At 50.1% G+C, this 24,508-nt stretch overlaps 1 protein-coding gene and 1 non-coding gene across 2 annotated transcripts; both read left to right on the forward strand.

The window, feature by feature from the left end:
- On the forward strand, positions 1-107 carry LOC123458156. Its single transcript, XR_006635454.1, has one exon. It is a non-coding gene; the product is annotated as a U6 spliceosomal RNA (small nuclear RNA).
- An 18,173-nt stretch (positions 108-18,280) lies between these two features.
- On the forward strand, positions 18,281-24,110 carry Cdt1 (chromatin licensing and DNA replication factor 1). The gene is made up of 10 exons (XM_045150222.1): positions 18,281-18,517; positions 19,158-19,298; positions 19,374-19,525; positions 19,953-20,150; positions 20,240-20,385; positions 20,539-20,639; positions 22,076-22,264; positions 22,506-22,658; positions 22,745-22,946; positions 23,362-24,110. Exons 1-10 carry the CDS (start codon positions 18,296-18,298, stop codon positions 23,520-23,522), a joined length of 1,665 nt encoding a protein of 554 aa, XP_045006157.1. The 5' UTR covers positions 18,281-18,295; the 3' UTR covers positions 23,523-24,110.
- The last annotated feature ends 398 nt before the right edge of the window (positions 24,111-24,508 follow it).

A 24,508-nucleotide genomic window follows, 5' to 3' on the forward strand; every position in this document is an offset into this window, starting at 1 on the left:
GCGCTCGCTTTGGCAGCACATATACTAAAATTGGAATGACACAGAGAAGATTAGCATGGCCCCTACACAAGGATGACATGCAAATTCGTGAAGTATTCCATATTTTTCATGTGCTGTTTACATACTGAATGTGTCCATAACTAATGTAAAAAAGAAAGCCGGGTGTGGTGGCACTTGCCTTTTAATCTCAGCATTTGGGAGGCAGAGGTAGGAGGATTACTGTGAGTTTAAGGTCACTTTGAGACTACATAGTGAATTCCAGATCATCCTGGGCCAGAGCAAGACCCTACCTCAAAAAAATGAGAAAGAAAAGAAAAGAAAAATAATGGGCTGGAGAGATGGCTTAGCCCTTAAGGTGCTTGCCCATGAAACCAAATGACCCAGGTTCAATTCCCCAGGACACACATAAGCTAGATGCACAAGGGGATGCATACATCTGGAGTTTGTTTGCAGTGGCTGGAGGCCCTGGCACACCCATTCTCGCTCTCTCTCTCTCTCTCTTTCTCCTTGCCTATTTCTCTGAAATATAAAATAAAGGGCTGGAGAGATGGCTTAGCAGTTAAGGCACTTGCCTGCAAAGCCAAAAGACCCAGGTTTGACTCCAGGACCCATGTAAGCCAGATGCACAAGAGGGCTCACACATCTGGAGTTCTGGAGTTCATTTACAATAGCTGGAGGCCCTGGTGTGCCCATTCTCTCTTTCTCTCTCTACCTATTTCTGTATCTCTCTCTCTCTCTCTCTCTCTCTCTCTCTCTCTCAATTAAATAAATAAAACTAAAATAAAAGAACATATCCCACTATACCATGATAGAGAATTTTTCGGTCTGGAGTATGGCTTAATATTAGAGTGCTTGTCCACCATGCATGAGGCACTGGCATTCCCAGAACTATAATAAAACAAGCAAATAATAATAATAATAACTTTTTTGGGTGGGGGGTTCTCACTCTAGCCCAAGCTGACCTGGAATTCACTATGTAGTCTCAGGGTGGCCTTGAACTCATGGCTATCCTCCTACCTCTGCCTTTCGAGTGCTGAGATTAAAGGCATGTGCCACCACACCTGGCAGTAATAACATTTGTGAAAACTTGAAAACCACTGTTCGAGCAGAATTTGCAACACAAATGTTAAGAGCAGCATCATTATCAGTAGCCAAAAGGTGGAAACAGCCCAGGGATTCATCAGCTAAGGGCTGTTGGACAAGTTGTGGTCCATCCACAGGGTCATGTGGCCATTGAAAAAGGTGCACTATATCTCAGTTACCTTCTCATTGCTGATGAAGATCAGTTAAAGAGGGCTGAAGAGATTGCTCGCTGGCAAGGCCTGACAGCCTGGGTACAATTCCCCAGTACCCATGTAAAGCCAGTTGCACAAAGTGGCGCATACCTCTGGAGTTCATTTGCTGTGGCAGGTGGCCCTGATGTGCCCATTCTCTCTCGCTCTCTTTCTTTGGAAATAAATAAAAGTTTTCTTCCTTTTTTTTTTTTTTTTAAAAGGAGGGCTGGAGGGATGGCTTAGCAGTTAAGGCACTTGTCTACAAAGGCAAAGGACCCAGGTTCAATTCCCCAGGACCCATGCAAGTCAGATGCACAAGGTGATGCATACATCTGGAGTTTGTTTGCGATAGCTGGAGGCCCTGGCACACCCATGCTCTCTCCTGTTCTCTCTCCCTCTTTTTCTCTGTCAAATAAATAAAGGGAAATAATATTTATTTATTTATTTATTTATTTATTTATTTATTTATTTATTTATTTATTTGAGAGCGACAGACAGAGAGAGAAAGAGGCAGATAGAGAGAGAGAATGGACGTGCCAGGGCCTCCAGCCACTGCAAACAAACTCCAGACGCATGCACCCCCTTGTGCATCTGGCTTACATGGGTCCTGGAGAATTGAGCTTTGAACCAGGGTCCTTAGGCTTCACAGGCAAGCGCTCAACCGCTAAGCCATCTCTCCAGCCCCCATAATAGGCTTTTTTAAAATTATAATTATTTTCGGGACTGGAGAGATGGCTTAGCGGTTAAGCGCTTGCCTGTGAAGCCTAAGGATCCCGGTTCGAGGCTCAATTCCCCAGGTCCCACATTAGCCAGATGCACAAGGGGGCGCACGCGTCTGGAGTTCGTTTGCAGAGGCTGGAAGCCCTGGCGCACCCATTCTCTCTCTCTCCCTCTATCTGTCTTTCTCTCTGTGTCTGTCGCTCTCAAATAAATAAATAATTAATTAAAAAAAAAAAGAAAAAAGAAAGCCTATTATGGTGGCGTATGCCTTTAATCCCACTAATTAGTAAGCTGAGGTAGAAAAATTGCTGTGAGTTTGAGGCCAGCCTGACAGTACATAATGAATTCCAGGTCAGCCTGGGCTAGTGTGAAACCCTACCATGAAAAGCAAAACAAAACAAAAAGAGAGAGAGAGAGCTGGAGAGATGGCTCAGCAGTTAAGAGCACTTCCTGTGCAATTATGAGGGCATGAGGAGGCCTGAGAGACTGCTCCAGTTCAATCTTTAGGACTCACATAAACCACTGGGTGTGGTCACACATGTCTGTAACCCCAGTTTTGTGGGGAGCAGAGACCAGAAAAGCATTGAGATTTGCAAAAAAAAAAAAAAAACCCAGCAAGCTCTGGAATCAGTAAGAGAAGAGAGTCAAGTAAGAACAAGTCAAAGAGCGATGGGGGAGGCATGGAAGCTCCTCTCCAGCCACTGCAGGGAAGGAGAGCACCCACCTTCGAAGAGGGCACGGCGCCACAGGGACACGTACACACGCATACACCACACCACACATGCCGCGTCACCGTGTGTGTGTGTGTGTGTGTGTGTGTGTGTGTTTTCGAGGTAGGGTCTAGCCCAGGCAGACCTGGAATTTACTAGGTAGACTCAGGGTGGCCTTGAACTCACAGCAATCCTCCTACCTCTGCCACTTGAGTGCTGGGATTAAAGGCATGTGCCACCACAGCCAGCCTTTCCACATCACTTTTAAAATACTTTTTAAAAATGTATATATATTTATTTATTTGAAAGAAAGAGAGAATGGGCACAGCAGGGCCTCTAGCCACTGCAAATGAACTCCAGACACATGTGCCCCCTTGTGCATCTGGCCTACGTGGGTCCTGGGGAATCAAATGGGGATCCTTAGGACTCACAGGCAAACGCCTTAAACACTAAGCCATTTCCCCAGCCCCTTAAAATACTTTTTAATATTTTATTTATTTAATTGAGAGAGAGAGAGGAAGAGGCAGAGAGAACGAGAGAATGGGATTTCCAGGGCTTCTAGCCCCTGCAAACAAACTCCAGACCATGTGCCCCCTTGTGCATCTGGTTAACATGGGTCCTGGGGAATCAAACCTGGGTCCTTAGGCTTCAGAGTCAAATGCCTTAACTGCTAAGCCATTTCCCCAGCCCCAAATATTTTATTTATTTATGAGGAAGAGGCAGGTAGACAGAATGGGCATGCCAGGTCCTCTAGCCACTGCAAAGGAACTCCAGACGCATGCGCCACCTAGTGCATCTGGCTTTATGTGGGTATTGGGAATTGAACCTGGGTCCTTAGGTTTTGCAGGCAAGCATCTTAACCAATGAGCCATCTCCCCAGCCCCACATTATTATTATTATTATTATTATTATTATTATTGATGTAGGGTCTCACTCTAGCCCAGGCTGACCTGGAATACACTATGTAGTCTCAGGGTGACCTGAAACTCACAGTGATCCATCTACCTCTGCCTCCTGAGTGCTGGGATTAAAGGTGTGTACCACCATGTGCCTGGCTCACTATTTTTTTTTTGTTGTTCTTTTTGTTTTTTTTAGGGTAGGATCTCACTACAGAGTGAGACTACAGAGTCTCAGGGAGGCCTTGAACTCACAGAGACCTGATCCTCCTACCACTGCCTCCCAAGTGCTGGGATTAAAGGTATGTGTCACCATGCCCCACTTTTTTTTTTTTTTAACAGTGAACAGTTTTAAGAACCTTGAGATGGGCATGGTGGCACATGCCTTTAAACCTAGCACTCAGAAGGCAGAGGTAGGAAGATTGATGTGAGATTGAGGCCAGCCTGGGACTACAGAGTGAGTTCCAGGTCAGCCTGGGCTAGAGTGAGACTACCTCAGGAAAAAAAATAAAAAAGCATGGCACGGTGTCTCATAGCTGTAATGTGAGATAGAAGTAGGATGATAAGTCGTTTGGGGTCATCCTAAGTTCCAGGCTGGCCTGGGCTACATGAGACCCTGTCTGAAAGAGAGGGAAGGAGGGAGGAAAGGGAAGAAGGAAGAAAAGAAAGCAGGAAAGAGAAAAGGTTGGTAGTGGAGATCCCACTGGGAATTGTGCCAACAAGGTCTCTGGCCGGAGGCCTTTTGGCAAACTGCTAATAGGAACAGGGAAGAGATGTTCGGCCGCATGGCTGTGAGGAAGTGAGGAAGATGGGAGTGGAGTAAAGGCTGCATGATTAGTCATCGATGTTTTCCAAATGAGCCTTAGGATTAAAGCTCTCAGGAGGCAGAGGTAGGAGGATTGCCTTGAGTTCGAGGCCATCCTGAGACTACACAGTGAAACCTCAAAAAACCAAAGGGGAGGGAAAAAAAAAAGAGGCTTAGCAGTGTGCCTGTGGTTTCATTACCCTACATGAGCAGTGAAACCAGAACCTGACTAGATGGGTCGATGGAGAAACAGGCCCTAAAGAAACTGGAGGCTGAAGGCCCCAACTTGAATCCATATGTGCGTCCCCACGGCTGACAGCCATCAGGACAAGGGCAGTGTAAGGGCTTTGGGACAGACCAGGCTGCTATGATTGACAGCTTCTGAGCAGCCCTCCACAGCCCTGCCCCACCCCGGCATCTTTCAGGAGCAGCAGTGGGCACATGGGTGCTTCTGGGAGGGCAACACTGGGGGAAAGATGGAAGCTGCTCCCCGCCTCAGCCTCAGCCTCATCCCCTTTTTTTTTTGAGGAAGGGTCTCACTCTAGCTCAGGCTGACCTGGAATTCACTATGTAGGCTCAGGGTGGCCTTGAACTCATAGCGATCCTTCTACTTCTGCTCCCCGAGTGCTGGGATCAAAGGCGTGCTCAGCCTCATCACCTCTATCCAGCCCTGGTGATTGCTCCCTGGCCTCCTCCCTGGGGCTGGCTCTCCTCACGCTGCTCTTGCAGGCCAGCAGGTATTCACAGCCCTCTCCTGGAAGGCTGCTCACAGCCCAGAGGGGAACAAAGCGGCCTGTGGTAAGCTTGGCTGCCACTCCCCCTTCTCTTGCCCACAGGTCAGTGTGGAGGCAGGGACAGCTCAGGGGTGGAGATGCCGAAGGACTCACCCCTTTCCTTTTTTACAGGAAACTTCAAGAGGGATTGTAACCAAGCACTTTGATGCCACCTGGATGCCCTCCGTCACTGTGCCCTGTTAACCTGCCCTGGCAGCTCTGTGCCCTGCCTTTCCTCCATGCTGACGGCGTCCCAGTGTCTCTTGGCCCCCAGGACAGAGATCATCTACTGCTCAGGGAAAGGCAGAATGCACTCTTGTTGGTCACCGAACACAGAGAAGCAGTGAGTGGACAGGCCTCTTCTCCTGATGACCTTGGCTACGAGCAGAGATGGAAGGGGTGGTCCTGAGCATCTAGGTCCTGGAGCCTGACCATATCACTCCTGTTCTCACAAGGGACAATGACCACCACCCACAGCTCTCAGGGCTGTTAATCCTCATTCTTTTTTTTTTTTTAAGATTTATTTTTATTTATTTCTTTATTAGAGAGAGGGGGAAGAGAGTGAGAATGAGCACACCAGGGCCTCTAGCCACTGCAAACAAACTCCAGACGTATGTGCCACCATGTGCATCTGGCTTAGGTGGGACCTGGAGAATTGAACCTGGGTCGCTAGGCTTTGCAGGCAAGTACCTTAACTGCTAAGTCATCTCTCCAGCCCTCATTTTTCAACCACCATGTTTCTGCACCATAGCACCCCTGATAGCACCCAGTGCATCTCTCTTGGTCACCCCACCACCTGGGATGCCTTCTTCAAACTACCAGTTCTTCTGAACACCTCAAGAACCCTTTAGCTGCTCAGTAGTCACCATGCTATGTCTGACTACCTGAGACATTGGGAGCTTCTTCTAGTGACAAACCCTGCTTTTTGGGTATGACCATCATTGCCACAGATGTGGGGGTTCCTGAGCTCTGTATCAGGGATTTGACACCTCCAGAGCCAGCATAGAATGACCATTCAGTGTCCCAGAGAGCCATGAGGTAAGGGCCTTTGTCAGATACTACTGCAGACCACTGATCACTGACCCCAGACAGCAAGCTCAGTGAGTCCACAGACAACAGAAATGATGTCACACTGGCTCCCAGCCCTGACCAGGCCCCTCCCATGCCCATTTCCTGCTCAAAGCTGTGTTGGAAGGGAGCATGAGATGCCCAGGACACATCCTTGTGCATACGTGTCCACTCCAGAAGGAAGCTCTTTGAGAGTTGTGGGTAAACTGAGTCCTGAAAATGTGCTCTGCCGGCTCTTCAGAGGACCCTTGGGGTGACTGAGTGGCCAGCGGCAGAGGCAGCCCAGCCAAGGCTGAATCTCCATGGCCCTGCCTGGCCTGCCTGGCCCCCTTGTCCCTCACATTGTTTCCTGTGAGGCCTATCCCAGCAGAATTCTAGTTGAAACCTTTGACTCAAGCTCTGCTTCTTGGGTGCTTCCGGTTAGAATCCCTCCCCTGGGTTAGGTGTGTGGCCTAGTGAGGGGTAGAGCTCTTGCTTAGATGTGTGTAGCCCTAGGATCTATTCCCCCCTGAGATCTCTATTCACGACACAGGAGAGATAGAGATGCATATAGACAGAGGGAGAAACCAAGAAAGTGTGCAGTGTCCCTGACACGGTCCCTACAGAAGTTGCCATAGCCAAGGTTCCTGCAGGGCCAACGCCCACACCATCGCTGAACCCACAGTCCCCATTCACACCCTGACCCACACCCGCACCCGTTATCTATTGCCCCTCACTCTCCCCCCTGGCTTCTAGGAGTCTCTTCACTGAGCCTGTCTTTGTTTTCAATTATGGTGGGTTTGTTATCAGGGGAAACACCTGGCAATCAAGCTACCCGTCAACAGTCAGCAGGTCAAGGGCCTCAGCTAGTAGGCAGCATGCTTGGCCTCAGCCACACAGTGTGCAGGAGCTCTCAGCAAGCGTTCCCCGGCTGCAGGAAGCACCACCCAGACTACGCTGAGCTGGACTGGCCAACAACACACATTGCATGGGCCGGTGGGGGAGTGGAAGACCCAGAGCTTAAAATTCCCAGCAGGCCTCCTCCTTCATCCTCTCCTGGTGCACCCAAATATCTGAGGGCTGGGCCAACCCAGAGGGAAAAGGAGCTAACTCTGCAGGAATCCTTCAGGCACTGCGTGGTGCAGGAATGCAGAGAATTCCTACCTAGATTCCAGGTTGGGGTTGGACTGCCAGGAAGATGAGAATGTGGGACTGGAGAGATGGCTTAATGGTTAAGGCTTTTGCCTGTAAAGCCAGAGGATCCTGGTTTGATTCTCCAGGACCCACGTAAGCCAGATGCACAAGGGGGCATATGCATCTGGAGTTCGTTTGCAGTGGCTGGAGGCCCTGGCTTGCCCTCTCTCTCTCTCTCTCTCCCTTTCTCTCTCTCTCAAATAAATAAATAAAATATATTTTAAAAAAATATGAGGGCTGGAGGATGGGTAAGGTGTTTGCCTGCAAAGCCAAAGGACCCAGGTTCAATTTCCCAGGACCCACGTTAGCCAGATGCACAAGGGGGCACATGCATCTGGAATTAGTTTGCAATGGCTGGAGGTCCTGGCGTGCCCATTCTCTCTCTCTCCCTCTTTCTCTGTCAAATAAATAAATAGATATAGATATAGATAGATATAGATAGATAGATGAAGCTGGGTGTGGTGGCACACACTTTTAATCACTCAGGAGGCAGAGGTAGGAGGATCACCTTTAGTTTGAGGTCACCCTGACACTACATAGTGATTTCCAGGTCAGCCATAGTGAGCCCCTACCTCAAAACCCCCCCACCACAAAAAAAAAAAGAAAAAAAGATGAGAATGTGTTCTCATGGGCAGGGCCCATGGAGGCACCACACATCCCTGGCCATCTGCATGGCTGTCTCTCTCCCTAGGTCAACAGGAAGCCCCATGCCCCTGGGACCTTCCTCTTTCCTTGCATTGTTTCCCTTCCTCTTTTCCACAGGCCTGGCTGAACAAAAGACAGCAGGCAGAGTGGAGCTGTTGAAGTCTCTGTGCTGGACGCAGGCCCTGCTATGCCTCTGCACTCCATGGGCCCCTGGGTGATATCCAAGGCCTCCTCCTGGCCCTCCCTGTGCATCCTCCACATAGCAACCTAGCAGCTTCTGTCAGTGCCCATCCCACAGCTGCTCCTTCTCTCCGGCCTCAAGAGGAAGGGCAGACTCCTTCATGGTACTCCTCATGGGTCATGGTCAGGCCACCTTAGCCACTGTGGCCTCACACTTAGGAGGAATTGGGCAGCCACTTCTGCCTTCCTGCCACAAATGCCCCGGCTCATCTCCAAGGATGCAGGTTTCCAACCATAAGTGGATTTGTGGCCCTAGGACCCCAGACCTGGAAGTAGCTCTTCCTCCCCCTTCCAAACACCAGGGTTCAGCAGCCTCCCCTGTCACTGAGGCACACCACATCTGCCAAGCTCCAAACCCTCCAATAGGTTCCTACTCTCCAGCCAGCACTGCTGGGACAGTCCTCCTCCCAGGGTCCGCCATCCGCTCCATCAAGCTGTCTGCATGGGATTGGGCTTCACACACAGGCCCCCCTTACAAACTGTATCTGACCTCAGGTGTTTTGGTGATTTGTTTATTTCTTTATTTCTTTATTTAGGTTTTTCAAGGTAGGGTCTTGCTCTAATCCAGGCTGAGAGGCAGACGTGAAATTCATTATGTAGTCTCAGGCTGGCCTCGAACTCACAGTGATTCTCCTACCTCTGCCTCCCAAGTGCTGAGGTTAAAGGTGTGAGTTACCACAGCCGGCCGGCTTTTTTGTTGTTGTTTTTGAGACAGGATCTCCCTATGCAGCTCATCCTCCGGATTCAGGCTTCTGAGGACTGGGGTTAAAGGAGCACAACACCATGCCTGGCTACCTTGTGGATTTTTTGGTTTGTTTGTTTTTGTTTCTGTTCCTTTTGAGGCAGAGTCTCTCTCTAGCCCAGGCTGACCTGGAATTCACTCTGAAGTCTCAGGTGGGCCTTGAATTCACAGCAATCCTCCTACCTCAGCCTCCTGAGAGCTGGGATTAAAGGTGTGTGCCACCATGCCTTTTATTTTTTATTCATTTATTAGAGGCAGAGAGAGAGAGAGAGAGAGAGGGAGAGGGAGAGGGAGAGAGAGAAAAAATGGGTGTGCCGGAGCCTCTAGCCTCTGCAAACGAACTCCGGACACATGTGTTACCTTGTGCATCTGGCTTATGTGGGTCCTGGGGAATTGAACCTGGCTCCTTTGGCTTTGCAGGATAATGCCTTAACTGCTGATCCATCCCTCCAGCCCCAGTGCCTTTTTTTTTTTTTTTTTTTTTTTTTTTAGACAGAGTCTCATATTGTAGCTCAGGCTGTCTTGAAGCTTATGGCAGTTTTCCTGCCTCTTTTTCCTAACAGAATTTTTATAAAAAAAAAAATTGTTTTGAGCTAGGGTCTCACTGTAGCCCAGGCTGACCTGGAATTCACTATGTAGTCCCAGGCTAGCCTCAAACTCATGACAATCCTCCTACCTCTGGGATTAAAGGGCTGTGCCACCACACCTGGCAGCTCCAGAGTTTTAAATTATGCCTGTCAAAGGAGCTGTGCCATAAAGTCCCCATGGGGCTACAGACTCATAGGAATTGGCTATCTATGCCAAGATGGGCAGCATATAGAAGCCTGGGGTTCTAGGGCTGCAGTAGCGAGGTGGTACTCCATGGAGAGGCTCTGTGAGATCTTCTGGGCCTCCCAGAGCTCCTGCTTTCCCCCCCAAGAGCAAGGAAGCATACACTGACAGGCCAGGCGATGGCGGCCTACCAGCGCCTGATGGAAGGGGTAGAGGGGAAGAGACCCTGGGGTGAGCATGCTTGCCTCCACAGTTTTAGGGAGTATGGGAGGCACTGCCAGAGCTTAATTGAGTTTTTCAGAATTTGTAAAATTAATTAACTAATCAATTTGACACAAAAAGAGGGAGGGAGACAGAGAGAGAATGGGCACACCACGGCCCCCAGCCACTGCAAATGAACTCCAGATGCGTGCGCCCCCTTGTACATCTGGCTTATGTGGGTCCTGGGGAATTGAACCTGGGACCTTTGGCTTTGCAGGCAAATGCCTTAACTGCTACGCCATCCCTTTAGACACCACCCCCTTTTTTTTTTTTTTTTTTTTGAAGGTAGGGTCTCACTGTAGCCCAGGCTGACCTGGAATTCACTATGGAGTCTCAGGGTGGCCTCGAACTCATGGCGATCCTCCTACCTCTGCCTCCCGAGTGCTGGGATTAAAGGCGTGCGCCACCACGCCCGGCTACCACCCCCTTTTTTTGACATAGGGCTTTGCTTTATTTAGTCCAGGCTGATGTGGAAATCACTATGTAGTCTCAAGGTGGCCTGAAAGTCATGGCAAGTCTCCTATCTCTGCCTCCAAAGTGCTGGGACTAAAGGTGTGCACACCACGCCTTCATAGTGTTTTTCAGACAGTTCTAGGCATTCTCCCTTGAGTTCTTATAAATAGTTCAAAGACCCCTGTCCATGAAGAAGGGGCTAAGTCTGTGGTCATTTGTGGTCAACAGGTATCAGAAAAGAGATAGTGGCAGGTGCCTTAGTGAAGCTGGCCAGTGGCCCCAAAGCACAGTGACCATACCTGGAGCCCTGGGACCCAATAGGTCACCACCAAGCTCATGACTGTGTCACTCTCCACCTAACTGATTGGGCTATGTATGCAGAGTATTGTGTCACATCTGGTTTTGCTTGCCTCTATGCCCTAGGAACCTTCCTAGTTCTGCATGTGAATCAGATGGGCAGCTGTCCAGATGACCACAAGCGTGAACCCTGTAAGAGCTCAAAGCCTGGGCTCACATTCTTGTTTTTTCCCCAAGGTAGAGTCTCACTCTGGCTCAGGCGGACCTGGAATTCACTATGTAGTCTCTCCGGATGGCCTCAAACTCATGGTGATCCTCCTACCTCTGCCTCCCAGGTGCTGGGATTAAAAGAGTGTGCCATATATTTTAAAAATAAAATTAAAAATGGGCTGGGGAGATGGCTTAGTGGTTAAGGCACTTGCCTGTAAAGCCAAAGGATCCCAGTTTGATTTTCCAGGCCCCATGTAAACCAGATGCACAAAGGGGCACATGTATCTGGAGTTCCTTTGCAGCGAGTGGCTGGTGGCTCGGGCACACCCATTCTTTCCCCCTCTTTCTCTGCCTCTTTCTCTCAGATAAATTAATAAAATATATTTAAAGGAGTGTGCCACCATGCCCGGCGCATTTTTTTTTTTTTTTGGTTTGTTTTATAGAGAGAGCGTGCGCATGTGGCAGAGAGAAAGAGAGAGAGAGAGAGAGAGAGAGAGAGAGAGAGAGAGAGAGAGAGAGAGAGAGAGAGAGAGAAAGAGAATTAGCATACCAGGGCCTCAGCCACTGCAATCAAATTCCAGATGCTTGTATGCTTGTGCCACCTAGTGGGCATGTGCAAGCTTGCACTTGTGTCCCCTTTGGGCATCTGGCTTACATGGGATCTGGAGAGAGAATCATTAGGCTTCACAGGCAAGCGCCTTAACCACTAAGCCATCTCTCCAGCCCTTTTTTTCTGTTTTTTTTTTGTTCATTTTTATTTATTTATTTGAGAGTGACAGAGAGAGAAAGAGGCAGAGAGAGAGAGAGAGAGAGAGAACGAGAGAGAATGGGCACGCCAGGGCTTCCAGCCACTGCAAATGAACTCCAGACGCGTGCGCCCCCTTGTGCATCTGGCTAACATTGGTCCTGGAGAATCGGGCCTTGAACCGGGGTCCTTAGGTTTTACAGGCAAGCCCTTAACTGCTAAGCCATCTCTCCAGCCCTTTCTCTGTTTTATTTTTTTTTAATTATTTTTTATGAGAGACAGAGAGATTATTGGCATGCCAGGTTCTTCAGCCACTGCAATCAAACTCCAGACACATGTGCCACCTTGTGCACATGCGTGACCTTGTGCATGCATCATCTTGGGCTTCTGGCTTACGTGTGATCTGGGGAGTTGAATATGGGTCCTTAGGCTTCGCAGGCAAGCTCCTTAACTGTTAAGCCATCTCTCCAGCCCTGGGCTGACACTCTCTTACGGTGACTGTTAGGCAGGGCTAAGGACAGAGTGGAGGCCATGTCCTACCCTTCCATTTGGGAAAACAGTGCTGAGAAGTTCAGCATCGTATCTGAGGCCAAAAAGCCAGTAAAGGTGGAGCTGTCAGCATAATCAGGATGATGGTGTTTCTGATAGTGGTGATGGCATTGATGATGTTAATTGTATTAGTTACATTCTCATTGCTGGACAAACGACCTGACCAGAAGCAACTTAAGGAAAGAGGGTCTGTTTCAGCCTATAATTCAAAGTTACAGTCCACCATGGAAGGCACTGCCTGAAGAAGCACTCAGGAGCTGGCCGCATTGTGTCTGACACAAGGAAGCACCGAGATGAGAGCTGACGCTCAGGCAGCTCTCACCAGCCCCTTGAGTGGTGCCCTTCACAATTAAGGTGGGTCTTCCCACCTCGGTGAACATCATCAAGATAATCCTTCCAAGCCAGGCATGGCAGCACACGCCCTTAATCTCAGCATTTTGAAGGCAGAGGTAGGGGGATAGCTGTGAGTTCGAGGCCATCCTGAGAGACTACATAGTGGATTCCAGGTCAGCTTTGGCTAAAGAGAGACTCTACCTTGAAAAAACAACAAAAACAAACAAGCAAACAAACAAACAAAAAAAGATAGAGCCAGGTGTGGTGGTGCACATCTTTAATTCCAGCACTGGGGAGGCAGAGGTAGGAGGATTGCCGTGAGTTCAAAGCCACCCTGAGACTACAGAGTGAACTCCAGGTCAGCCTGGGCTAGAGTGAAATCCTACGTCAAGTAAAATAAAAAATATACATAAAAGAACAATCCTTTACAGACATACCCAGAAGATAGTTTTCCTAGGTGACTCTAGGTCGAATCAAGTTGACAATATAAACCATCACAGTGATGACAATGTTGGTAATGTTGGTGATCATGAGAAAAATGTCAAATATCTCAACAAACTGTGTTGAAAGAGTTTCTGGAGGGGCTCTTGAGGTGGCTTAGTGATTAAAGGTGCTTGCTTGCAAAACCTGATGACCCACATCCAATTCCTCAATACCCACATAAAGCTAGATGCAAAAAGCGACACACTGGGTTGGAGAGATGGCTATGTGGCTAAGGCCCGTCATGCCTAAGGACCCAGGTTTGATACCCCAGTACCCACAAAAGCCAGATGCACAAAGGTGCACATGCGACTTGAGTTTGTTTGCAATGGCTAGAGGCACGGGTGTGCCCATTCTCTCTCTCTGCCTCTTTCTGTCTCAAAATAAATTAAAAAGAAAAACTGGCACATGTCTCTGGTGTTTGCAGCAACAAGACACTGTTATGTATAAACATACACACACACTCAAATAAAAAATATATAAGCTGGGCATGGTGGTGCACGCCTTTAATCCCAGCACTCAGGAGACAGAGGTAGGAGGATCGCCATGAGTTCAAGGCCACCCTGAGAATGCAGAGTGAATTCTAGGTCAACCTAGGCTAGATTGAGACCCTATCTTGTACCATCTATATATGGAGAGAGAGAGATTTTGGGTATACTGGATAAAATTTAAAACACTGCTGAAATTATTGCCACCCAATTCTTCTCACTGATTTGTAATGTAATGTAATGTAATGTAATGTAATGTAATGTAATATAATGAATCCACAGTGGTTCATGCTACATTTCTATTGGACAGAGCAGTGCCAAATGCACACATAGCAATCAAGGCCAAGTTAGTCCTCTGTCCATCTCCATATTTTCTGGAACCAAGAGGGACAAGGTGGGTTCTCTCATAGAGATAGACATGAGGCTCTCAGTCGCTGTCTCAGCTCTGCTGTGAGCAGGATTCCAAAAGATGCCCTGGTACCGATGAGGAAACCAAGTGCTCAGGAGGAGAGGAGACTGCCTGTGTCACCCCACCTGTGGGCAGCAGTGGCATTTTCTCTATACTCCTGCTTTTTCCCATCCATAACAGACTTCAAGGTTGTCTGGCAGATAGCCAAGTGCAGATCAACCCTGGATGAGTTTCAAAAGCTTTCACTAAAGGTGCAAGCTGCCTCTAGACATGGTCACAAGCATCAAGTTAGAAGCCAAGATCGTGTAAAGATCCCCTGTGGTTGCAGGTGACTGACAGGATCCCTTCAGGACCCCAGGGAATCCAGTTCCCTCATCAGCTACTGCTTCCTGTCTCAGTCTTTATGGGAGAGCAACAGACCAGCTGTGTGCTTATGTTTTCTTTATTTTGTTATTATTAGTTTTTCCTCCCCAGGAAGGGTCTCATTCTAGCCCAGGCTGACCTGGAACTCACTCTGTAGTCTCAGGCTGGCTTTGAACTCACAGCGATACTCCTGCCTCAGCCTTGCCAGTGCTGGGACTAAAGACATGTGTCACCATGACTGGCTTCATTCTATTTTATTTTAATTTTTTGAGGTAGAGGTCTTACTTTAGCCCAGGCTGGCCTCAAACTCACAGTGTTCCTCCTACCTCTGCCTCCCAAGTGCTGGGATTAAAGGAGTGCAGCATCATATCCAGCCATTATATATGATTTATTTGCAAGCAGAAAGAGATAGGAGAGAGACAGAGACAATGGGTGCACCAGGACCTCCAGCTGTTGCAAATAGACTCCAGATGCATGCACCACTTTGTACATCTGGTTTTATGTGGGTACTGGGGAATTGAACCCAGGTTGTTAGACTTTGCAGGCAAGTGCCTTATCTGCTGAGCCATCTCTACAACTCTAGTTTTCCTTCCTTCCTTCCTTCCTTCCTTCTTTCCTTCCTTCCTTCCTTCCTTCCTTCCTTCCTTCCTTCCTTCCTTCCTTCCTTCCTTCCTTCCCTCCCTCCCTCCCTCCCTCTTTCTTTCTTTCTTTTATGTATTTATTTGAGAGAGAGAGAAAGAGGCAGATAGGGAGGGAGAGTGAGCATGTCAAGCATGTCAGGGCCTCTAGTGACTGCAAACGAACTCCAGATGCATGTGCCACCTAGTGCATCTGGCTTTATGTGAATACTGGGGAACTGAACCTGGGTCTTTTGGCTTTGTAGGCAAGCGCCTTAATCAGTAAGCCATCTGTCCAGCCCTTTATTTTTCTTTTTCACATTTACTTTTTAATTTTATTTTATTTTAGAGAGAGAGAAAGAGAGAGAGAGGGAGAGAATGGGTGCATCAGGGCCTTTCAGTCACTGTGAACGAACTCCGGATGCAGTTCCCCCTTGTGGTGCTTGTGCAGCATTGCGTGTTTGCATCACTGTGTCTGGCTAAGTGGGATCTGGAGATTCACTAGAACATGTGTTCTTAGGCTTCGCAGGCAAGTGTCTTAACCACTAACCCATCTCTACAGCCCTACTTTTAAATTATTTTATATCTTATTTTTATGTATTTATTTATTTGAGAGAGAGAGGGGGAGAATGGTCATGCCAGGGCATCTAGCCACTGCAGAAGAGCTCCAGACACATGTGCCACCATGTGCATCTGTCTTAGGTGGGTTCTGGGGAACTGAACCTGGGTCTTTAGGCTTAGTAGGCAAGTGGCTTAACTGCTAAGCCATCTCTTCAGCTAAACACACACACACACACACACACACACAACACACACACACACACACACACATTTTTGTTTTGTTTTGTTTTTCAACATAGGGTCTCCCTCTAGCCCAGGCTGATCTGGAATTCACTATGTAGTCTCAGGATGGCCTCGAACTCTCGGTGATTCTCCTACCTCTGCCTCCCGAGTGCAGGGATTAAAGGCGTGCGCCACCACACCCAGCCTCTATGTAAAGTGGGGGAGAAGTACACCAGGTAGAGCCCAAAGGCCCATGTGTAGCTCAGGAGTCCTTGTGACCAGGTATGAATCTGGGGAGAAAAGCATGAAAAGAAAAAAGAAAGTTCAAGGAGCTCTCACCATGTGGGGAGTTGGAGGGGTTAAAGAGCCCATGTGGAGCGTGAGGGCTAGGGGGCTCTCCTGGCTGGGTCTTGGCTAGGGTCTAGGCCAAGCAACCCAGGCACAGCAGAGAAAAAAACTCTCCCAAGTGCAAGTTCTTAAGTGATCAGAGAGAGAGAGCTCCAGCCCTATTTAAATTTTACTTTATTTGAGACACACACACACACACACACACACACACACACAGAGGCAGATAGAGAGAATGGGTGTCCCAGGGCTTTCAGCTGCTGCAAACAAACTCCAGACACATGCACCACCTTGTGCATCTGGCTTACATGGATCCTGGGGAACTGAACCTGGGTAATTTGGCTTCACGGGTAAGTACATTAACTGCTAAGCCATCATCTCTCCAGCCCTGTTTTGTTTTTTTTGAGGTAGAGTCTTGCTCTCTAGCCCATCTGGTGATATCGCTCAGGTGCTCGTTACTTTGTAATTATGAAGCCTTGTGTTCAATTCATAGCACTGAAAACAAAAAATCTTTCAAACTATCTGAGTTGCTGTCTTGGCTTTCAGCCTCTGGTGCTGTGTGTGTGCCTGCTCTTTATTCACCGGACACATGGAGGGAGGATGCATCCCACACTTGGCAAAGCAAGTCTTTTTTTTTTTTCTTCTTCTTTATTTGTGATTTAAGAAAGATTATTTATGCGTGTGTGTGAGAGAGAGAAAGAGAGAGAGAGAGAAAATGGGTGGGCCACGGCCTCCAGCCACTGCAAATGAACTCCAGATGCATGTGTTACTTTTTTTTTTTTTTCTAGAGGGAGGGTCTCACTTTGGTCCAGACTGACCTGGAATTCACTATGTAGTTTCAGGGTGGCCTCGAACTCATGGCGATCCTCCTACCTCTGCCTCCCGAGTGCTGGGATGAAATGCGTGTGCCACCACACCTGGCTTGCATGTGTTACTTTCTGCATCTGGTTTTACGTGCCTACTGGGGAAGAGACCCTGTGTCCTTTGGCTTTGCAGGCAAGTGCCCTTAACTGCTTGCTGTGCCATCTCTCCAGCCCTGGTTTAAATATTTATTTACAGCCGGGTGTGGTGGCACACACCTTTAAGCCTAGCACTCGGGAAGCAAAGAAAGAGCTTAAGGGCACTCAGAGACTACATAGTGAATTCTAAGAGTGAGACCCTACCTGGGAAAACTAAATAAGGTACTAAAAAAAAAAAACAAACTAAAAAACTAAATAAAGTACTAAATAAATAGAGTACGGGCATACCAGAGCTTCCTGCCACTGCAAACCAACTCCAGACACATGAGCCACTTTGTGCATCTGGCTTTATGTGGGTACTGAGGAATTGAACCAGATTCATTGCCTTTAGTTGCTGAGCCATCTCTCCAGCCCACAAGTCATTTTCTTCAGGAGCTCCAATCCAGGGTTGACTTTATTATTTTCGAGGTAGGGTCTCACTGCAGCCCAAACTGTCCTTGAACTCACAGCGATCACAGCAGAGAGGTAACTGTGCTCTAGAGGGCTGGGATTAAAGGTGTGCGCTACCACACCCGGCTCGGGGTAGATTTTGAAAATGTGGTAGTGGCTGGGCGTGGTGGAGCAGGCCTTTAATCCCAGCACTAGGAGAGGCAGAGGCAGGAGATGGTCAGGTCCAGCTGCTGTGCGTCCGAAATCAGGTGTTTGTTTTGCAAATGAAGAGTCGCGTAGGGAGCCACGGAGGCATCGGGAGCAGAGGCAGCTTCCTGCACCCTTCAGCAGCGGTGACCTGGCGGCCACCTACAACCGCCAGATCACAGCCGTCTCAGGAACCTAGATCTGGGTAACTTTCGCGCCACACTGCGGAAGCGTGCGGAAACGCCGCGGGCGGCTAGCGAAATGGAGCCACACGGTCGTGCGCCAGTGCGCATGCGCCGGGCCTGTCCATTTCTTTCGCGCGCACATTCGGTCCAATGGCATGGCCGGGAGGTGGCGGGGCTGAACGCGCTGCCGGGCTTGGCTCAGGACACACACTAGTGCGCACGCGTCAGCGCATCTGTTTTCCTTTTCTCCCCCGTGCAGCTGGGCACAATGGTACGGCCTGGGCGGGGCGGGGCGGAGTCTGACCAGCGCCGCGAAAACCGCGCGAAATATACGCGAAATTCGCGCGAAACTGCTTGCAGGCGTCATGGCGCAGAGCCGTGTCACGGACTATTTTGTACGCCGCCGCCCTGGCCTCGCCGCGCCGCGGCTCAAGAAGAAGGTCTGCAGCACCCCGAGCCCCGCCGGCTCCGAGCCCCTGGCGCCCGCCCCAGGCGGCAGCCGCAAGCGCGCCCGACCGCCCGCCGCGCCCGGGAGCGACCGGGAGCCCGCGCCGCCCGCGCGCCGGAGGCTGCGACTTCAGGACTCGGTGAGTTGGAAGTAAAGAAGGGTCTGGGGGATGGTGGAGGACCCCTGCCTGTCTGGGGAGAAGCCAGGTGAGACCTTACGGCTGGGATCTGGATGCCAAGACAGCGGTAGGGGGAGGGTGGAGGAATGTAGCCTTCCCCTCCCGGGATTCACTCTCTGCCTATGGGTGCAGAGGGGGCCTGACCCCTCGAGGACGCTGCAGCAAGTTGGGTGTCCTGCGAAGATTTGGACGGGAGCTCCCGCGATGAGGAGAAAGCACTGGAGGGTCTGTGCGGGGGAGGGGGGGGCTGACAAGTTGCTGGTAAACCTAGGCAGAAGTTATGCCTGGAAGCTGCTACGAGGAAGAGAAACGGGCCCAACAAGCCTGGTGGGTCTTGTCCCTCCTGGTGGTTTCATCAAATACTTTTCCCCCAAGGTAGGGTCTCGCTGTAGCCCAGGCTGACCTGCAGTTCACTATGTAGTCCCAGGGTGGCCTCGAACTCACCGCGATCGTATTATGGGAGTGCTGGGATTAAAGGCGTATGCCACCACCCCTCGCCATCAAAGACTTTTGATTGACAGGCACCCACAAGAACCTGCCTCCCAGCCCTCGGGGTCCAGTGAAGAAACAGTGTGTTGACCTGTGACTTCCTTTCTACTAGGATTCCTGTCCTGGCTCTCCAGATGCGCCAAGCTCCCCAACAGCTTCAGACTCGCCAGACCTTGCACCTCTGGTCAAGAGACTAAAGAAAGCCACGGGCTCCGCAGTCTCTCTGCCCCAGCCTACAGTCCAGCAGGACAAGGTGAGGAGGTGGACCAAGGGCAGACTGGGGAGGTCCGTGGGTGACAGGCTGGTCTGACAGCACCTGTGTCCCCAGGTTCCTTCAAAGAACTCCGTCTCTGAGCTCAAGTCCTGCCTGCAGCGGGCCCGGGAGTTAGGAGCAAAGGCCCGGGCACTGAGGGCCAGAGCCCAAGAGGATGCTACAAAGCCTTGCATCTCAGAGGCCAAGAGCTCCACAGAGCAACTATGGTGAGTCCTGATGGGGTCAGGACCGGCTAGTAGGAGGCAGTGCAAGGCCTGAATCGAAGGGCCTGGACTCTGTTCCTTCTAGGGCAAACAGTTGGTATGACCACAGGGTCTTGTTTGTCAGCTCTTATGTCCTTGTCCCCATTTAAAGGAAGATAGCTCTTGTCTTGGGTTCAGAACACAATGCATAGCTGGTTAATGTCATGTTTCACTGTGTTTCAGTCTTTCTTAGGTTCTGTGTGGCCACCTGTCCCTTCCCCTTTTCTCATTCTGTTCTCAAAGGCAGAAGTGGATGTGTTTTTGAGGCTGGGACCAAGGGTTTATGCCACCTGGTGGCCTGCTGCTGGGTTGCGGGGGGGGGGGGGGGGGGGGGTCGGGAATGTGTGTGATCTGGTAGTGGTGGTCTCACAAGATGTCTCCTTTCTGACAGCGGCAAGAAGGCCCCTGCTTACCAACGCTTCCATGCCCTGGCCCAACCTGGCCCCCCAGGCCTTGTCCTGCCTTACAAATACCAGGTGCTAGCTGAGATGTTCCGTAGCATGGATACCATTGTGGGCATGTTATTCAACCGCTCTGAGACCGTGACCTTTGCCAAGGTCAAGCAAGGTGTCCAGGACATGATGCGCAAGTGAGTAGCCTATGGGAGCAGGCTTGGCCACTACTGGCATCTAAGGCTGGCCTGCCTGGTTTCTTCTGACTTAGCCCCTTCTCCTACAGACGCTTTGAAGAGCGCAATGTGGGTCAGATCAAAACTGTGTATCCTGCATCCTATCGCTTTCGTCAAGAACGCAACATTCCCACCTTCAAGGACAACGTCAAGAGATCTGATTACCAACTCACTATTGAGCCATTGCTGGAACAAGGTGAGTTCTGGCTCTAGGGTCTCATCCTAGGCATGGTCATCTTGGACTTGGTTACTTGCCTGTGACCCCAACACATTTGGTCAAATGTTGGCATCAGGTTTGTTTGTAGTCGGGCTGGGTGAGCCTGAGGCTCAGCAAAGGTTCTTTCCACAGAGGCTGGTGATGGCATCCCCCAGCTTACAGCCTCACAGCTCCTGCAGCGGCGGTATGTTTTCCGGCACAACCTGGTGGAGCGGGTCAAGGAGCACCACAAGGTGAGTGCCTGGCTTGAGGAAGTGGGTAGGTGCTAAACCTTTTTAAAAAAATATTGTTATTTAATTGAGAGAGAGTGAGTGTGCCAGGGCCTCTAGCCACTGCAAATGGAAATCCAGAAGCATGTGCCACCTAGTGTATCTGGTTTACATGGGTACTGGGGTCTTGAACCTGGGTCCTTAGGCTTTGCAGGCAAGTGCCTTAACTGCTAGGCCATTTCTCCCGGGCCCCCCTCCCACCTTTTTTATTTTTTGGTTTTGTGAGGCAGGGGCTTGTTCTAGCCCATGCTGATCTCAAGCACATCCTACCCCATCCTCCCAAGTGCTGAAATTAAAGACATGTCCCCGTTGTTGTTGTTTTTTTTTTTTAACTTTATTTATGTATTTTCAAGCAGAGCAAGAGAGCACGAGATAGGAGACAGAATGGGCACACCAGGGCCTCTAGCCACCGCAAATGAACTCCAGACACATGAGCCCCTTGTGCATCTGGCTTACATGGGTCCTGGGGAATCGAACCTGGGTTCTTTGACTTCACAGGCAAATGCCTTAGCGTTAAGCCATCTCTCCAACCCCATTTTTTTAACGGGCGGGATTTGTTTTTTTTTTTTTTTGTGGCAGGATATTCTATCCTGGGCTGACCTGAAACTTCCTCTGTAGCTCCAGGTTGACCTCAAATTTGCAGTGATCCTACCTCAGCCTCTTGAGTGCTGGGATTAAAGGTGTACATCACCATGCCTAGCTCAGTCCCTACTCTTTTTTTTTTTTTGGAAGTAGGGTCTCACTGTAGTCCAGGCTGACCTGGAATTAACTCTGTCATCTCAGGGTGGCCTTGAACTCATGGCAATCTTCCTACCTCTGCCTCCCAAGTGCTGGGATTAAAGGCGTGTACCACCCCGCCCGGCTACTCAGTCCCTACTCTTATGAGGACAGTGTGGCTCAGTGCTTTTCACGCCTTGGGCAACCTACTCAGGCCCAGTGGACTGCCCTGCCCCCAAGTGCAGAGGCCTGCAGATCTTTTTATTTTACTTGCAAGTAGAGGTATGAATGGGTGTACCAGGGCCTAGTGCCACTGCAAATGGGCTCCAGACACGCAGCCTTGTGCATTTGGCTTTATGTGGGTGCCAGACAACTGAACCCAGGCCTTCAGGCAAAGCACCTTTAACCAGTGAGCCCGCTCTCCAGCCCTTTGCAGGTCTCTTAACCCCTTACATTGGCTATCTTAGGAGGTAGGGGGGGTCCAGCTTTTGTTTGCTGGCACCTTCTGGGCAAGGGCTTCCCAGAGCTTAGGGTCTCCTAGGTCACTTGGTGAGTACCATCTGTGCAAGGCAGCATTGCTTTCCCTTACCTGGCTGTGTCACGGCAGAGAAGTTAGGTCACTTCCCCAGGGTTCAGCTGGAAGTGAGTCGGGTAGTCCAACATTCATTTACCTATTTCTACAGGCTTTCCTTGCCTCATTGAACCCCCCCATGATAGTACCTGAGGACCAGCTGACACGCTGGCATCCACGCTTCAATGTGGATGAGGTGCCTGATATTGAGCCAGCTGAGCTCCCCGTGCCACCCACTGTGGAAAAGCTAACCACTGCCCAGGAGGTGCTGGCCCGTGCCCGCAACTTGATGTCGCCCAAGGTGAGGCTGGTCAGGCTTGTGATTGGATCCCTTCCTCCTGAGGGAGTGGGGAGCTGAGGTCCAGAATGGGGCAGTACATGTCTCACACCCTACTAAGGGAGCAGTCCAGTGGCTTTGCGTGTCTGCTGGAGAACTGGGTCTGGAGAGAGATGGGTACTTCTTGGTGGGGCGTAGGCAGAGCAAGGGGCTTTCTCACAAGGCTGGGGCTCACTGCCTCTCTTGACCTCTGCCTACTGTTTAGATGGAAAAGGCTTTGAGTGACCTGGCCCTACGCTCAGTTGAGCCCAGCTCCCCGCAGGCTCCCAGCTTGGCACTGCCAGCTACTCCGCCTGCCACCCCACCTACTGCTTCTCCCAGTGCCCTGAAGGGCGTGTCCCAAGCCCTGCTGGAACGGGTGAGTCCTGGGTGACAAGTAGGGGCCTTGGTGATGTGCAGAGGGCTTTGGTGGCCATTTTCGCTGACCACTCTGCATTTGTGCAGATCCGGGCCAAGGAGATCCAGAAGCAGCTGGCACAGATGACACGGTGCCCGGAGCAGGAGCTGCGGCTGCAGCGGTTGGAGCGCTTGCCAGAGCTGGCCAGGGTGCTGCGTGGAGTCTTCGTGTCTGAGCGCAAGCCGGCACTCACCATGGAGGTGGTCTGCAGCAGGATGGTGGGCAGTTGCCACACCACATTGAGCCTAGGTTTGTGTGGGGCAAAGCGGAGGTGAGGGTGGGCATGGCTGTGCCTGATGTGGACTTGTTCCACTTCAGAGCCTACGGGCAGCTGCCTCAGGGGCCTCACCCTGAAACCTGTTCCTTGTAGTCCTTGGAAGAGAATTCAGATTTCCATACTTGAGGCCACATGTGAGCTCATGCTCCCCTCCAGCCTGGTCAGCCACATCAGGCCGGGAGCCCTTACTGTGTCTCCAGCCCCTTACTATTCACCTGCTGCTTCTTGTGGGCACTGCCCAGGGAGTCCAGGGCTGGGTCTATACCCAGTAATAATAAGTCCATTTTATAAAGTAGCTAAGCTCCAAGGAAGGCCTGTGGAGAGTTGTAAGTAATGCACATGGTTGGCCAAGGGCACCACTCTGACATCCCCCTCCACCATCCACAGAGGAGATGGAGAAGCACTTGCTGCTCCTGTCCGAGCTGCTGCCAGACTGGCTCAGCCTGCATCACATCCGCAACGACACCTACTTGAAGCTGGACAAGGCTGCAGACCTGGCTGGCATCACCACTCAGCTGGCTCGCCAGACTCGTACTGAGGGGCTGTGACAGTCAACAGGATTGGTGTTCTGGGCACGTCACTAACATGATGCATGTGGGCCTCATCTCAGAACTTTTGGGAACAAAGCTCCGCCAATGTGGAGCTGAACAGTGAGTGGCAGAACGGTGCTCACATCCTAAGCCTGGGAACTGTGACTTCATATTTCATGTGATCTCTCATGACTATTTGCCTGCAGTGTCCATCCCATGAGCTACTCAAGGCTAGTTCTAGGTGCTGTCAAAGCCAAGGTCCAGGTGGAGTTCAGAGGCTAAAATAGCTCTGATGTCTCCTGCTCAAGGATGTTGTCCTGATTCACAGTCCTGTAACGGAAATCTTAGATTCACGTTGAGAACTGCTAACCCAATTTGATGAGGACAAGGCACTAAAATGACAAAGCCAGACCCTTCCCCTCTTTGTAATGAAAATATCTGGGTTTTAAGATGAAAAAGTTTTGTGAATATTAAGGTCATGGTTTTGTTTGTATAAAAATCAACCATTTTCAAGCCTCATATCTCTTGTCCCAGAGGACCCAACTTTCAACCTTAGCTTTTATAAAGCTTGAGTCACTAGAGATTTAAATAAAAGTGCTGTCTAGATGACTGTTGTGCTGAACAAGTTGCGGAGAGATACTACCTCCATGACATAACAAATTAGTCTGGGCCTAGCACATTCAAGCCTGTGGCTTTTATCCTCAGCATGTCTTCAGCGAGCCAGGTCAACCGTTTCAGCAGGAAAGAGTTGATGGGGGTGATTGGGCCGTAGGATTCTAGAGGAGCAAGAAAGATGCTTCCCAAGGCTTTAGAAGGGGTTGCCTTGTGAACCAGGACTGAAGTGAGACTGACAGCAAGTGGAGAGGAAGGCTAACACTTGCTACACCAAGGGACTTCTCTGCTGAACCTGTTCTTTATAAAAAGAGCCCAGCTCCTTGCCAGGCAGCGCTGCAGTACCTTCTGCTGCCTTCAGCCACCCATGAGCAACAGAAGTGTGGAAATGC

This window comes from Jaculus jaculus, chromosome 1 (genome assembly GCF_020740685.1).
Source record: "Jaculus jaculus isolate mJacJac1 chromosome 1, mJacJac1.mat.Y.cur, whole genome shotgun sequence".
Taxonomy (NCBI): domain Eukaryota; kingdom Metazoa; phylum Chordata; class Mammalia; order Rodentia; family Dipodidae; genus Jaculus; species Jaculus jaculus.

What these genes read in the sequence shown, in the direction of transcription:
- Cdt1 (XM_045150222.1), top strand. Translation starts at nt 18,296, where the DNA reads ATGGCGCAGAGCCGTGTCACGGACTATTTTGTACGCCGCCGCCCTGGC. An exon ending in TGAGCCATTGCTGGAACAAG is followed by an intron (nt 20,386 to 20,538) that starts GTGAGTTCTGGC and finishes TTCTTTCCACAG; the next exon opens with AGGCTGGTGATGGCATCCCC. An exon ending in GCAACTTGATGTCGCCCAAG is followed by an intron (nt 22,265 to 22,505) that starts GTGAGGCTGGTC and finishes CCTACTGTTTAG; the next exon opens with ATGGAAAAGGCTTTGAGTGA.